This window comes from Nestor notabilis, unplaced genomic scaffold (assembly GCF_000696875.1).
Source record: "Nestor notabilis isolate BGI_N333 unplaced genomic scaffold, ASM69687v1 scaffold18155, whole genome shotgun sequence".
NCBI classification, from domain to species: Eukaryota; Metazoa; Chordata; class Aves; order Psittaciformes; family Psittacidae; genus Nestor; species Nestor notabilis.
The window spans coordinates 22,922-38,671 of NW_009929042.1; the positions used below are offsets into that span (position 1 = coordinate 22,922).

Genomic DNA, 15,750 nt, shown 5'->3' on the forward strand with positions numbered 1-15,750 from the left:
TGCTGATCTGAAAAGCAACCTTTTTTTTCCCCTGTTTTTTCCAAGACACACAGTGAGTTTGGGAGCATTATTCTGACAAACATCAGGCCAATTGTACGATCAAAGGTCAAAGAGCTTCAGAGATAGTATTTCCTGCATGCACACATGGATTTTTGGAAACAAGGCCCTGGCTGCATATCCTATTGCTTACTAGCAAATGGTTTGTCTCTGTGTCAGTGCCAGCATTTTAATTGCATTTCTTCCCGACGTCAGATACGTAGTCTAAGAAACTGATGTTGCACTGCAGCTGGGAGCTGACATGAGACTGAAGTGACACATCTCTGCTGTGGAATATTCGTATCCAGCTGTTCCTTCATGGGGTGGGTTACAGAGACTGCACCTGTGCACGCCGGGGTAGCGGCAGCCCGGGAGGAGTCCCTGCCATAACATGTGTCTGTGAAACACATACTTTCTCCCTGAGGAAATGGGCTTATGTCAACAAAAATGGAAACTTCAAAAATATATATACGTAGTACTGGGAAAAGCTGAGCGTCTTTGCTCTTAAATGTGTGGGGTGATTAATTTCATGTGCCATATCCCTCACACACACATTCTTCTTTGCCAAAAGCTGAATGTAATTGGAAGCCTATGAATGTCCATAGTTGCCAGACAGCTTAAAATTGAGATACTGTGAAAGGCAAACAAATGGAAACGTTTCTCTCTTATGTAAATAGGCAAGAATTATTAAGCATTGAATGCCAGTTGCAAGGAGAATCATTTAAGATGGTCAAAGATGAACCTGAGGTGGTGCTTGTGTAGACACCTGGAGCAGGAGTCCAGGTAGAGTGGCCAGGGCAAGCAGGTTCTGCTCCATGCACTGATTTTGCCACCCCCTTGGTTGGTTAATGGTGCAGCAGTTTCCTAAAATAGTTGTAGGAAGATATAATCCTTCACACAGATGCCCTCACGTAAGAGTTATTTATATTCATATAACTCATTTTCTTTTCCAGATGGAAGTAAATCATACTGATTCAAAATAACATTTCTGTTGATGTAGTTGTGTTCACACTGGGGAAGGTAATGCTTTAGCTAGGTGGGACGAACATAAGCAACTTGTAGATACCAAGATGAGAGGAGAGATGGCGAGTCTTGCTGGTATTCTTGTTGGCCGTGGCTTGCTTCAGGGAAGGAAAATTACTTGTATGAACCCAGCTTGTTCTTTCACTCTCTTGCATTTTCTTTTTATATTCAGATACTGCTTAGCTACACTGGGACAAAGTGCAAAGGAGCTAGAGAGGCTCAGGTCATGTGGGGTCTGTTGTCGTCTTTGCTGAAAGTCTGACAGGTAAATAATTTTTCTTCTGTGCCTCCATTTACCATCCCTCCTTTGTTATTCTTAGTTATTTAGCTTACAAGGTCTTCAGAACACACACAGTTCATAACCATGTGCCAGTAAAGTGTCTGGCACACTAAAATGCTGATTTTTGTAAAGGTGAGAGGGTAACACAGCTATGGAATAAATTAGGAGAAGAGATGGCTAAACTAAGCTGTAGCCTGACGATAAAGAGAATTGTGCTTTTTACAAGAAAATATGCCTTTTACAAGAACTGTGCCTTACAGACTGAAAATATAAACCTCCTTTACATAGTATGTATACCATTACAATTTTTGTGAACACATCTGGTCAATGTTGATGTGTATCTTTTCTTTTGTTATAGATTAAAATGTTTCTGAGTGATCTCTTCTGACCCACCATCTCCCCTCTTTGTTTACTGTTCAGTTCTGTCAGCCTCTTCAAAATGTAGTGATCCCCTATACTGCCATTTAGTTGAATAATACATGCATATGGTTTAACCCAAGTTGTCTCCAGCAGCTAGTTGCTTTCTGGAAAGTATCCAGATGTTGCTTGAAAAGAGATGACTGGGAAAGAAATAAACAGTTTCACTTGACAAATTGGCCGGCATCTTTTGCCTCGGCCATCTTCCACTTCGAAAATCTTGTTCAAATACAATAATTGTGCATGAGACTTAACTAGGTTTGGGGTTTTTTTCCATCCATGAAGCTCAAAGCTTTGTGTGAAACATAATTATCCCAGGCAAACAGCAGTGGAAACTGAGACAAAGCCCTTGGGTTAAACTCAGTAAAAAGGCAGAGAGAAACCCAGGTAGTCTGGAGTATTTGACCTCCTTCGAATATTAGCAAGATTCCTTTCTGCATCAGCCATCCTTTCTGCAAAAACCAGTGAATGTTTCTGCTCAGAGTGCAAAACATGCCTAAAATGTAAACCTATCTGTATGACTCTGGGCTACCAGGTGGGCACCAATACTTTCCCACTGTAAGAGCAGTAAATGTGAGAAAAATAAATGGCTAGTTCATTTTTGCAAGGAAGGTGCTGCAGCATCACTAAGAACTCAAGGAGCTTGGTATTCCTGAAGTGTTTCTGCACGATTATTTTTTAGGTTCACTCTTCAGTTACATAACAACATATGCTTTCCCTATTTACAACGTTAAAATAGGCTGAGATAAAAAAAAATACTCCCACTGCAAATGGTATGGCACTGATGTCTACTACTGATACACTGATGTCTTTTCCACCAAAGCCAGCTAGATGCTGCCTCAATCTGCCATGAAATGTCTGTAATCTCAGAACCATAAAGTACAGCAGTGTGCAAGGAAATGAACTCAAAGAGAAAGCGTCTGTTTGGCAATCAGAACTTGGAGATTGTCCCTTAAAGTGTCAGTAGCTCCCTGGATCTTCCTAGCGCTCCCAGCGGATATTTTGCCTTGGAAGAAAGAAATGCCTCAGCTAAGCCCAAAGGCACCTGTTGGAAGGTGTCCCTAGAAATGTGAGGACTGTCAGTAGTGGGGATCAGGCTATGCTGGCGGCAGATGTTTTACACTGCATAGTGACTGGAAGGAAAATTTCCTACCCAGGAACTGTCAAGCACAAGATGTCTGCAGTGTATTAAGAGCTTTAGAAATAAAATACTAGGTTGTGATTGAGGTTTGCTTTATGTGAAGTTTCTCGTCAAAATAATTTTGAGGAAGAATTGTTTTCCTTTTTTAACACATGTTTTTGACATTTCTGAAATGGAAAAGCTTTTTGTTGTTGTCAGAATGACTTTGCTATGAAATGTAGATGTAGGCAGGGAAAGAAAAAAGTTATAATGAATACATTTGAGTGGTTCCTGCAAAGAGCTCTTGCACATGAAATAAAAATGTACATCCTAGCACCTCTCAACCTTTCCATGTCATAAGTAAATGTGGAAATGGAAAGGGCAAATTCTCAGCTGTGCACCGGGATTAAAACGAGCAGCAAAGCCTATCTCTTCTTGGCTCCGCCCTGTGCCCTCCCCTTCCCCAGCACCGCCATGACTGTGAAGATTTTAAGCTTCAACCAGTGTCCCATACCAAATCCGGGACCTGAAACCAGCATGATGCTGAGGACTCAAGGAATCTTTCTTTTTGGTGGATGATGGTTTTGAGAGACTATTTGTGCCCATTCAGAAGTATGGACAGGCATGCAAAGACCCTGGTGGAGACGAATTGGTGGGCAGAGAGCAGGTGATGAGGTTAAAAGTGCACAATGGCTGCAGTTTATCACTCAGATACCAGTAATGCGGACATGCCTATGTGTGTTTGGATTCCAGACACACATATCCGAATATGCCTGCCTAAATCAAGTGTCTGCTTAAAGCCTTTAGCAAGTGTCCTTGGCTGGAAACCCTGAAGCCTCCTGCATTTACCTTCACCAGGCATTGGGAGCTACTGCAGTGGGTTGCAAACTGTTGTACTTAAGAAATGAAGTCTGGAGAGAAATGAGTCTTCTATGTGATTATTTCATACTTCTTGGCTCCTCTGATTCAGTCTAGCGGAGAACCTCTCCCTTCTCTCCCCCTTCCCACTAGCCCCATGAGGCCTCCCTGACCTTACAATCCACCCACAGTTTCCATGTTACTGTCAGACTCTTTACACTTGACTGATGAGAAATATGTGATTATTCAACACATCATAAAAACGGCCAGAGCAAATGAAGGAGAAATCTGGAAAGTATTTATAGCAAATCTGTAAACAATCATTACAATTCATCTATTCAAAGCAGTGCACATATTAGCTTATTAGCTGTAGAGCTGTCAGATGTTCTTTGGTTCTTTTACCTTTTTTGATAATTAAGAACTGCTCTGTTATACTCCCAGCCATTTCGTATTTCATAGACTTCTGTTTGCAGAAACAATTTATTTTTTGAACTACAATAACTGAGAAGATTTTTTTTATGTTCTTTTTTTCCTTATTACTACACATTTCATTGACTTAAGAGGTTTGACAAGCACGGATTCACTGACATTTCTTGTGTGCTAAAAGGCTTGTTGAGGTGACTTCAAGCACATGCCTCTGCTGCATGCAGCTCAACATCAGATTCAGATGAGTAGGAAGGAGGAGGTGAGAAAGAAGAAGCTGTGAAACTCTTCTGGGAAGCACCACAATGCAACGGTGGGAAGCACATTGCAAAGTTTCCCTTCCCTGCTAGAGGCAGGGGTGTTTCTTACTCACCATAGCATGATTTAACCAGAGCGGGATGACTCCATCAAGGCTTTTGGGGTAAACCAGCTCTCGATTGTAGCTATACAGTGTCCAAAAGGATATAGACACAAACTGGAACCAAAACACAAAATGAAAGAAATTTCAAAAGGAAAGCCAAACATAACTGATAGTTTTTGGCTAGTGCTTTCATTTCTGAAGAGGCAAAGTATCACCTACATGTAAAATGGTGATATTGCCAGATAAACTCACGTATCTTACATGTTACAACATAAAGAAAGGAATTTACTCTGAGGTGCAATGTTCTGTGTTGATATAGCAAGAAAAACCTCCTTTATAAACAGCCAAAACTGACATTTTCTGTGGAATACTGGATTAGCTTTAAATGTTTTTTCTTTTTTTTCCTTTGCAGATGGGATCTTTTGATGGTCCAGAAGTTCTCCTCGAGGGATTGGCTGCCAAGCCAGAGCATTTTTTCTGTTCAGTAACAAAGTAATCCAGATCTTGGTAAAACAGTTCACGTAAAACTTACCCTTATCTTCACAATTCATAAGCCTAATTCCTAAACTGGAGGTGCAAGCTGCACTGTGGGTACCTATTTCTTTCCCAACAGAGGAGGATTTACAGTGTGAGAATTTAACTGGAGGAAATCAACCCTGGTATCAGTTACTGATACCTGGAAGCAGATTTGTACCTTTTTGGCCTGGCTTTGTATATGAGCACCCTTTGTGCTTGGGGTTGGAAATCGGGGATGTGAGATGCTAGAAGAAGGAGACTACCCTGTGCTTCTGCCCTGTGGGCACAGTGAGGATGCCTGGGGGAGATATGGCAGCAGCATCATGAATACTGCTGTGCAGGGAAGATAAATTAGCCAGCAGCTCTGTCTCCATCCCTGGCAGGACTTTTTTAGTGAGCCAGCTGGCTGAGCTGCCTGTGGACCAGATTCAAGCAGTGCTTCTCAGCCCTTTGAGATTCAGAGGTGGCTGCAGGCTTTATTCACACAGACCATACCTACGTGTATAAGTAACCCATCGGTTCCTGTCCAACCCACAGTGCCAGATAAACAGCATTTTGCTAAACAGCATTGTCTGTGAGGGAGTAGGTGATCTGTGGAGAATCTGACGTAAGCTGTGACTATAATTATTGCCCTTTGAATCTGTTTCTCTCCAGTATGTATTTAAAGCCACAGTGGAGTCAGAGAAGGAGATGTGAGGTTTTGCTGCCTCTTCCTGTGTCTGCCTGGCCCATGCTGCCCTTTTGAGAAATGCCCTAAGCTGATAAATCCACAGCTATTTGGACTGTGAGATTAACAGAGGGGTTATACCTCATTCACCCTTTGGGGTCAATCTGTGTTAGCTTGGGGGCAGCAACCCTAAAGTTTGTGCAAGAGGCTTTGCAATCAACTCGGATAGGCTCAGCACTGTTTCTTCTTCAAAAAGGTCCAAAACCAAAATCAAATGGTAAAAAAATCCCACCATTCTTATCTATTGTGCATGCATGTGCGTGTTATGCTGTACACCCAATCGTTTATGCAAACATTATTTTTACTTACAGAGGTTACTTACTGTGGACACTGGGAAAGCCAGGACACTGAAAAGAAGGTCTCTGCTGGAAATAACGCACTTAGCACATCTCAGTTTCTTAATTAGTCTCAACACATCAGCCAGGAAGGACACCCCATAGAAGACAGCCTGCAAAACCTAAAGTAATTGCACTTAATGAGGGAAACTCATCCAGCTTTCATTAGCATGTTCCTCAATGAACTCTGTTCTTGCTCTTTGGGGAGTTATTTTGTTCATGAGCTGCAAGCCTGTGTGAGGGAAATAGCTGTTGGCTAAATCTCTTTTACTAACTGAAACTGTTTAAATAAAGTTGTTCGGGAGATAACTTTAACAGTATCTCATTTAATAGAGTAAACAGAGATGTGTGATGTGATTCAGATAGGAGAGGTGGAAGGACACGTTGAAAGTCAGCTCCTTCACACTTTCTATTAATTGTTACTTTCAATGCATTGTGGGCAAGAGCAGGAAAGAATAAAATATGCCAGGAAATGCTTTCTGTAAAGCAATTCCTAGATAGTTTCTCCCACCGTTTAGCCAACATCATAGGGCTTTCTTTCCAGGGACTCACGGTATAGTTGATCTCAGTGTCAAGTAGCTCAAAATGCTCTAACGTGAGAATTAGGTGCAGAAGTTATCAAAACCAGAACTTTTTTTCCCTGAACTCAGAGGCATTTCAGGAAAGGATTTCAAGTGCTTAGAAGCAGAGATCTGGACTTCCCTAACTAATACTGAATACGTTAAAGTATTTATAAATAATGAATTTTGGAGATGGGGAGTGGTGGGGATTGTGTTTTGGTTTTGGTTTTTTCCTTCTTTCTTTAAATCATTTACAAGTAATGAGGTTGGGTTGTTTGGGGAGGCTGCTAGGAGGATTTGGTAAAGAATTAGGTAAGTGCACAGTAAAAAACCAGAATTCCACAACTGTGAAATTGTCACAGTATTGTGGTTTAAGCTAATATGCTTTACTAATTACTTTGGTTTAAGTACTAATGCTACACAGCGGATCAAACTGAACTAGATCTCAGACACACAAAGGCAAAGCCTTGCAGAAAAATACTTCTTCCGCTACCTTGCATTCATCTCTGAGTCTGGTTCAGTTCTGTTAACTCACAGGGTGGACTTCTTCAGTCTAGGTTGCCCCAGAGTGATGCGATATGGGAAATGCAGCCTACTGCAAACGCTGGACCAGCTACTGATGCTTAAATGGAAAGAGGCTGTGTCACAGCTTTCAGGATGAGATCTCTTTTGCCATGATCTTACTCTGAATCAGATATGTATTTAGAGCAAAGTGACTGAAGATGTGGCTGGTTACTTCATCAGTTTCTGAAGGAGCCGAGAAGGGTGGTGCATGGGAGGGGTCAGAATTAGTGCAATGCTTTTCCATCAGAAATTACTTTATTATCAAAATATGTCAGGGAAGGAGGGGACTGTGATTTCACCATGCCCGTTGTCAAACAAGGGTTTCTGCAAGCTTTAGTTTGCAGAGCCTGAGTTTCCTGCAGAGCAAATTGACTGTAGTTTGCATGACCAAAGTATCCTTGTAGCTATCTGCAACCATCCCCATCCATTTTGTTGCTCCCCAGCAAAGGGAAAAGATGCATCCTTCTTTCCCCATCCCCTACACAGTCCACATGGTGCCCAGAGTGGACTGCAGCCAGGTGCCACTGGTGGCATGTCCCCCATCTCTGCAGAGACCCACAGCAGTGGAGGTGCTGACACAGGCTGGGTGGCTGGCCCAGGGTCACTCAGGATGAGGTATTGGAGGTTGTGCACCACCCAGTTCAGCTGCAAAGCCTTGTGTTTCCTCTCAAGAGCATGAGGTGAACTGCCACATTTTTACATAAAACCCCCTGCAAGCAGCTTTATCAGAACCCACATATGGTTTAGTTCAATTCCGAGGCACTCAAACCAGCTCTTTTAAATGTGGTTTTCTCTCTCCCCATTATCACAATTAGCCTCTGTAGCTGCAGACACAGTTTCAGCCCATAGAGATTCAGCCCTCCAAGTCACGGGTCTAGTTCAGAAAAGGCCATACTGAGGCACAGTGTACTTAGACCCAAACACATGTCCAACCCAAACATCTGCCCCAGTCCTTAGCCTCACCAGGACACCAAAACCAAGCCCCTGAAGAGCTAAGAAAAGCCTGGTAACAAACAGACGCTCTTATTAGACTCTATAGACTATAGTCAGCAGTAACTTTCTGTGAAAAGCATGAAAAATGAACATGGGGGTGGTGACAGTCTGGTGACACATGGTGACTAATTGCCAATAAAGCAATTAGGGAGAGGCCTGGTTCCCAGAGGATGGGGCTATTATTATCTTGTTCATGGTCAGCCTTACATTAATCATGGGACAGGGACAGGCTGCTTCTTTCCCCTCCTTCAAAATTAACTAAAACAAACATTGCTGAGAAGAAACAGTCCCAATATAGCTACATTCTCAGTCTGGTAAATATTCTGTCATATGCAGGGAAGGATAATTTTATCATCCATATGGAAACCGCTTATCAGAATGTGTAACCTGACCCATTTCTCTGACAGGACATGGAGAACAGCTCCTGAAGACGTTTGAACTCAGTCTCAGGAGCTTGTTTTGATGCTGCTCATAGTTCTACCCTGGTCTGTCACTGTGAGTTCAAAATGGTTTCAGTCAGTTTGTGATCACCCTGTATTTCCAGGAGCAATGGAAGAATATACAAGTAATTTTCAAGCCAGAAAACTGAACCTAGCTAGAACCATCCCTACTAACACTCAGTCTGGCAGGGTGCGTCACCAGTAGACTAGAATCAGAGCTCCAAACCCATGTTTTTCCAGGCTTATTCCTGTAAAAAAGGTGCATCCAGATCTCGCAGCCCTTCTCTAGTGAGATAATGTTGACATTTTTTAAAGAAAGACATGAAAACCTCAAATTATTCCAGATGTTCTGTGAATTTCCCAAGCAGCAGTGCTGGCGCTCACAAATCCATTGCAGCCGCTTGTGGAATATAAATCCACTGGCTGTAAATAAAAAGGATCCCCTAAAGTATTCCCACACGAACAGAAGGAAGACTGGAAGCATTCAGAAAGCTAATGATTAACCCAAAGAGTAGAACATGGATATGGTTATCCCTGTTGGAGAGATGCTGCTTTCCTCAAGACCCCGCAGAGCTCCATGGCACTAGGTGCTGTAGAAACACTTCATTTGGTCAGATCGATTTTCCAAACTGAGAGTCACCGTGACAAAGACAAACTCAGTTTTTATCTGCTGCAGTGATCAAAAGGGTGTTTCTGTTTAACTGACCTGACATGATTTACTTTCGCGTGTAAGATCTAGTCATATGTGTACATTGAAATCTCCAACTAGTACAAATAAATTGCACTCCAAGCTCTGCCCTTAAGGGGGGATAAATCCAATAGCAAGAGTAAGCTATCAGACATAACAGTTAATATTGAGTATAGACACACATCCATTCACATGATAGTGACCTGGAAAATATATATACTAAATACTGGGTCTGTTTTGATATAAATAAAAAAGAGCTTTCAGGAGCATTGGAAAGTATTTCAATTATAAGACAAAAATGTAAGACATAAAATGGAGCAGTAGTGCAATTAATAGTTTTTAAAGGTGCAGTGTGCTCATTATACAATGATTTGCTAATAGATTTACAGGAGCGAGCAGATTTTTATAAGCTTGGATATTTCAGGCAATGAATGATTCAGCTTGTCCTGTTTTGTGTCACAGGCAAATGAACACAGAACTGTTTTTATCTGTCATTTCTGCTTGTTCAATAATCAGTCAATGAACTCCTTTGATACAAAACCCACTTATCTATTTTTTTCCCCTACAAAAATATTTCCTTTCTGAATCTTGATTGCTATGATCATTAACTAGATAAATGAATCTGAACGTCAGAGCTGTAGCTCTCTTGGGAGAGCCACATGACTACTGAGGAATTGAATGAGGTGCTAAAAGAGGGTCATATCTAGAAGAATTCTTCCAGCATCCCTCCAGCAGAGCTAGGAGTCAAGCTGAATTTCCACCACTGGAAAATGCCACGTCTCCCAGTATTTCCATTTCAGATCAGAGCGAGCTGGCCACAGTAGCTTTCCACAGAAGGAAATTTTAAAATGCAATTCCAAAGAGCTAAGAGGAATTTTGGGGAAAATTTCCAAGCAAGTCACCCAGCCACTGCCAGAAGCCAGGCAATCACAGTCTGGCAGGAGACAGGCAGAAGAACCGGACAAGTGCTCTGCATGCCTGGCTCTAGGAAAGCCCACTGTGGCAGCTCCACTGAACCAGCACAACCCAGCAGGAAGCTTTTGCCTACTCTTCTTCCCCAGGACCGTATCTCCCATCATTCCAAGGCACTTCCTAGGACTAGGCACTTCCAAAAGTGCAGAAATGTAAGGCATTGGGCATGCAGCTGGTGGACATCTGTGGTTGACAGCCACCAGGTTCCTTAATGTCTCTCAGCAGCAATAGGAAGTGGTTTTATGCCAAACTACGGGACAATTCTTCTAGGTCCTGTGGAGCTCCACAAGTTGCTCCATGGCCCCCTGAGCCATATTGTCTTCTCACCGTCTTCCTCTCTTACACACCTGCTCAGGAAACTTTTGCCACCTGGAGACGCCAACAGTCACTGTCCAGATCAGCAGAAGGAGCAATGATGGCATTTGTCTCTCTGGGCCCCTTTCCCTATTGGCAATTCTTTCTTGGAAAAAACTCCACATCTCTATAGAATAAAGACTACAGCCGCAAAAGGGTAATTTTTCACACCCTGCCCCATTGCCACGTTTTCTGCATCGAAGATAGACAACATCTTCAGCCTAAACCACCTCTCTCCCCCTTGGCTGACAGCTCTGTTTTAGTGTTGGGATCTGATCAATAAGTGGTTAAAAGATGGGAGACAAAGAACTGGAGAAGTGGAGCAAGGGGCCCTGCTCACAGAGATTTAATGAGACCTGAGCTGTTCAGCAGATCCATAAATGAGCTGGGGAAGGGAGCAAACACTGAGGGGGTAAAGCTTTGTAAATCTTTTTTTTTTTTTTTTAACTTCTGTCAAAGCAAAGTCTGACTGCAAAATTGCCAAAGAATTTCACAATACTGAGTGCCTGAGAGATCAAATAGCAGGTAAAAATCAGTGTTGGTAAATGCAATGTAATGCATTTCAGAGGAAGAAAAAAACCCCCAACATAACAACACAACAGAAAAAAGCAACTTCAATTATATGTTTTCAATGGTGGATTTTAAATTAACTGTCACCATCCAGGAAAGAAACTTTTGACCCACTGTGGATGGCTCTCTCAAATTGCCTTGCTCATCAATAATCAGAAAAACCAAATATAGAATTAAGAATTGTTAAGAAGAAATAAACAACAGACAAGGAAGAACCTTTAGGCCACTGTATAAATCTGTGCTGTGCTTATAGCTGAACCACTGCAGCCTGCCCTACTTCCCCCTTCCTGAAACTAGAAAAACTACTGCAAAGGGCAACAAGGATGCTTTAATGAAAGAAGCAGCCCTTTGTGAAGACAGATGAAAAACGCTTGGACTTCCAGCTTGCAGAAAAGAATAACTGAGGGGAAAATCTGGTAGAGGTCCCTAATGAGTGGCAAAGAAAAAGTGAACAGGGATGGATGATTAGATTATAACACAGAAGTGAAGAGGAATCCAATTCAGTTGTCAGGAAGCAGGTTTACACCAACAAAATGAACAGCTCTTTCACACAGGGCACACTTGCCTCAGGACGGGGAAGGTACCAGAAGCATAACCAGGTATGTTTTTCCTTCAGATAGTTGAAGAAAAGGCTTTGAATGGGTATTAGCTACCTTGGCCTGGATTTATTTTCTGCTGGGCAAGTTGGTATGCCAGTGTGAAGTCAGAGCCATGGAAAGCTCATTGTACACTTATATATGTCTTGTGCAGCCTTTCCCTGATTATCCACTGCTGGTCACTAAGGGAAGACGGATGATAATTTCCCAAAATACTGGGACATGGGTTACTTGCTTTCTAGTCCTGATCTCATGCTTTAGAGCTGTGTCATATACTGGGTGATAGATCTCATGAAAATGGTGCCAGGAGATGGAGGTGGAGATGCTGTTTTGCCTGAAAGAATGAATGATACTTTAATGTGGTCAGGAGAGAAGCCGGGCACACAGTCCTTTGCCTGGGACTTGGCTCGTGGTGTTCTAGGCTACTGACATATGTCCCAGCAGGATGAACTGAGTATGTTTAAGGTTGTTGAATCCTGACCATTTGATTGCTGGCTTTTCAGAGAAATTAATTTATAAAGCATTGCAAAAAGCCTAGATTTGCTGATACAAGGACAACACGGCAACAAACCATACATATACCATCCTGACTGCAGTGATATATGTGCCCTCACCCTTCCACAGCCAGCTTGGTCACTGAGAAGGGTTCTGTGGCTCCCTGAAGCCTGGGCTGTTGTAGCCACCTCATGTGCCATTCACTGCCTCTTGGCTGCAAATATTTTAGTCACAGAATGGTTGAGGTTGGAAGGGACCCAAATTTCATAACCCCATGGGGGTCTCCAAAGGTACCACTTGGAGCTGGGGAGCCTTTAGGCTTCCGTTGAACTCCACCATGGAGTATCTTCTTCAGAAGAGTAAAAGTGGAGACAAACACACCCTGGACCAGACCTCCCACTGATATTTAACTCTGACAGTCATGAAGAATGGCAAAAAGGCTACAGAGGTCCCTGCAGCCATCCTTCAGATTAGCAAGTGTCCCTGAGGTTTGTCCCTTGTAGGAGCCCTTCCCACACACCCGGACTTTCCACCCCACTGCCACCACTGCCACAAATCACTGATGAACCACTTGGACTGTGAACAAGCCTCCCCCAGGGTGTCTCATGTGCTTTCATTTTGATTTCTATCTTATGAAACATTAGCATATTAGAAGAATCAGAATACATTATCGTCTGTGTTTTCCTGTGTACTTTTAGGAAATGCAGCAAGCAGTTAATAGCACTGTTAAAACACATGTAGTAATGCCACAAGCACCACTCTCCACAGGCTGGAATTTCTTTCCCTCGTGCTCTCAGTTGATTGTCAAACTATGCATGTATCCTGAATGGCTAAATCAGTACCATGCTATGCTTTGTTTTACCTTTTCTGTAACTGACATGACATAAAAACCTATTAAAAATTTGAAGTAAAACTCCAAGCAGCATTATAATGTGTGTTGAATTAAGGGTTAGGTAACAGGCATCAAACTTGCACGTCTCCTGGCTGGACATACCTTACCTTTCTGTCCCTCTCCTCACTGATAGCTTGTCTCTTTTACAAGGATGCAGCTAGCTTCAGACTACTTTCTGAAAGCCAAGCAGCTCACCAGCCAAGATTCTTTCTGCGTAAAACCTGTGAATACACTTCACAGCACAAGCATGGATCCTTTGGGTTATAAACCGTTAAAGGAAGCAGTTTAACAGCAGCAAATATACCAGCTGCATATGTCTTGAGGCACAGATGGCAGACAAACAAATAGACATATTGGTATCACTGTACAACACGATTTGCTTACCAGATTGAGGACTGTCAAATATTTCCACTGCCCACCATAAAGGAACACTTCAGATGGCCGCTCTTCTGTTCTTATGTTTGTGATTGAATAGGCAATGAAAAAATACCATACAAAAGCAAGGCAATGGTACGTTGCGAGAGTAGAGATTTCCATGGTTTAGCTAACAGCGAGTGATAGATAATCAGGTCTAAAAGCAGCTTTTCTCTTAAGGTCCTCAGTCGCTGTTCATGGGAAATGGCAGGGCAGGAGGGTTTACTTCAGAGCAGACTCGGGACACATCGCCACTTCACTCGCGTTGAAAGGAATAATCACAAGGTTGTGAACTTTGCTTCTGTTTGTTTCCCTTTTCACTGTACAGAAAGGCTGGGGGGGGCAGGGGGGAGAAGAAGAGGCTTATTCACCAGATTTAAATGCCTTGCTCAAGATTAGTAAAGATTAGTTGCAGAGTTACGTAAGTTTTGGGGTGGGTTGTTGGGGGTTTTTTTTGTCAGAAGTATGGGCAGCTTTGCTGCCGGTTTTGTGTAATGAGCTGTCACGCTTTGGGTAGCAAGTGAGAACAAGTCGCAGTTTCCCCGCTCGTATCTGTGGGTGCAGCCATGTCTCCAGCTCAGCTTCGGAAGCCTCTGCGACTGTTTTTCCCTTATGCCAAAGGAAGAAATGGGAAACATAACGATCTGTGAAAGAAAAACTGAGTTGATTTGTTGATAGGCTACGGAGGTGGCAAGGAAGCTGAGAGTATTCAACCCAGAGGCAAAGGCCCTCTGGGTTGAAAATCACTGCAAGTGCTGACTTCTTTTTTTTTTGTGGGAAAAGGCTCTGCTGCCTTTATGCTGCTCCACAGAGCTGTGATCCTTCATAGCCATGCACACCACATTGGCTAAACCCTGAGATGCTTCAAAGCTCTGGCAGGGATGGAGACACAGGGCAAAGGCCTTGGGTGACAAAGCCTAAGCCCTGAGCTGGGCATCTCACGTATCTGCTTCTCTGCTTGCTGCCACACACCTTCAACAGCTCCTCTTCCCTGGCATGACATTGTCGCATTGTTGGGGCTGGGGTAAGGAAAAGAACCAATACACAAACAATGACCCTAAAATGAAGCAGTCAAAAAAGTTCCCATGGAAATGCTCATTTCCCCCTCCCCTCCTGCCTCACCAAGCAGCCTTAATTAGCACTGGAAAACACACATGACATTTCTTAGTAGTTGCAGTGTTGTCAACAGTAGTTGACACCTGAGTGTTTCACAGGGGCCTTGGTGAGGAATGGGTACTATTGCCAAACCCATGCCCAGACTTTCCCCATGCTGAATGGGGAGAGGAACTGCTCTTCTCTCCCCTGCAGAGGCTGTCCCCATGGGCAGGGCTAGGCTTTGGCCAAACAGACTGCATTGAGGGATCTTGCTTTTTTCTGCCCTTCTAACTGGCCTGCAGGCTACATTGAGCAATCTGCTGTGTTTTGGTTTAGGTTTTCTCTTGCATTTTCTTTCCCCCCTGGTACCAGACGTAAGACTCCATGTGGGATGACTTCCTATGAACTCAAACAGCAATGTGCATGCATGTTGGGAAACAGCCCTTGCACTAGGGCACTTCAATAGTCCCCTGTGTTTCACTGACTTCTCCCCCTAATTCGCATTGCTTGCATCCAGATTCTCCAGGCAATCCAGCCATCATAATACCAATGAAATATTTCTCACTCAGGGAAAATATAGACGTAGATTCTTTTGTGCCTTTTGTGGTTGGCTGAGGTTGGAGGAGAAAACCCCTTGCCAGGAAAAGAAAGTTTTTTTGGCTCTGGCAATGTCATCGGGCTTTTCCCAAGAAATCTAGCAGAAAAGGGTTTTCTGGGGAAGGGCAGTGCTATCATGAGCTGCTTCCTTTTCTCCTCCTTATCAAGACTCATCCCTGTGACTTAAGGTAGAAAGAGAATAGGACTATGGCATGGAAGGGCCCTTTTTATTAGTGATTTTCATATCAAAGGCACCAGGCAATCAGCACTTAACAAGTTATCTTTGCACCAGTCTTTCTGAGGCTTTGCTATAGTAGAACTTTAAAAATGGGAAGGCATGTGCTTCTGCTTGGGAGGTGCCCAAATGCATGCAAATGAATGTAAATGTATGCAAAATGGCAAGGTATGTTTTTAATTTTCTGGA

At 43.0% G+C, this 15,750-nt stretch overlaps 1 protein-coding gene across 1 annotated transcript in view; it reads right to left on the reverse strand.

Annotated features, from left to right (window-relative positions):
- The window catches only part of ADTRP (androgen-dependent TFPI-regulating protein), a 31,992-nt gene extending 18,235 nt beyond the window's left edge, over nt 1–13,757 (reverse strand). Inside the window, exons 1-3 of the mRNA XM_010014810.1 lie at nt 13,605–13,757; nt 6,084–6,218; nt 4,531–4,632 (exon numbers count right to left, since the gene is read on the reverse strand). Of these exons, the coding sequence (XP_010013112.1) occupies nt 4,531–4,632; nt 6,084–6,218; nt 13,605–13,757 (390 nt within the window). The remainder of the gene's footprint in view (nt 1–4,530; nt 4,633–6,083; nt 6,219–13,604) is intronic.
- Nucleotides 13,758–15,750: the final 1,993 nt, after the last annotated feature.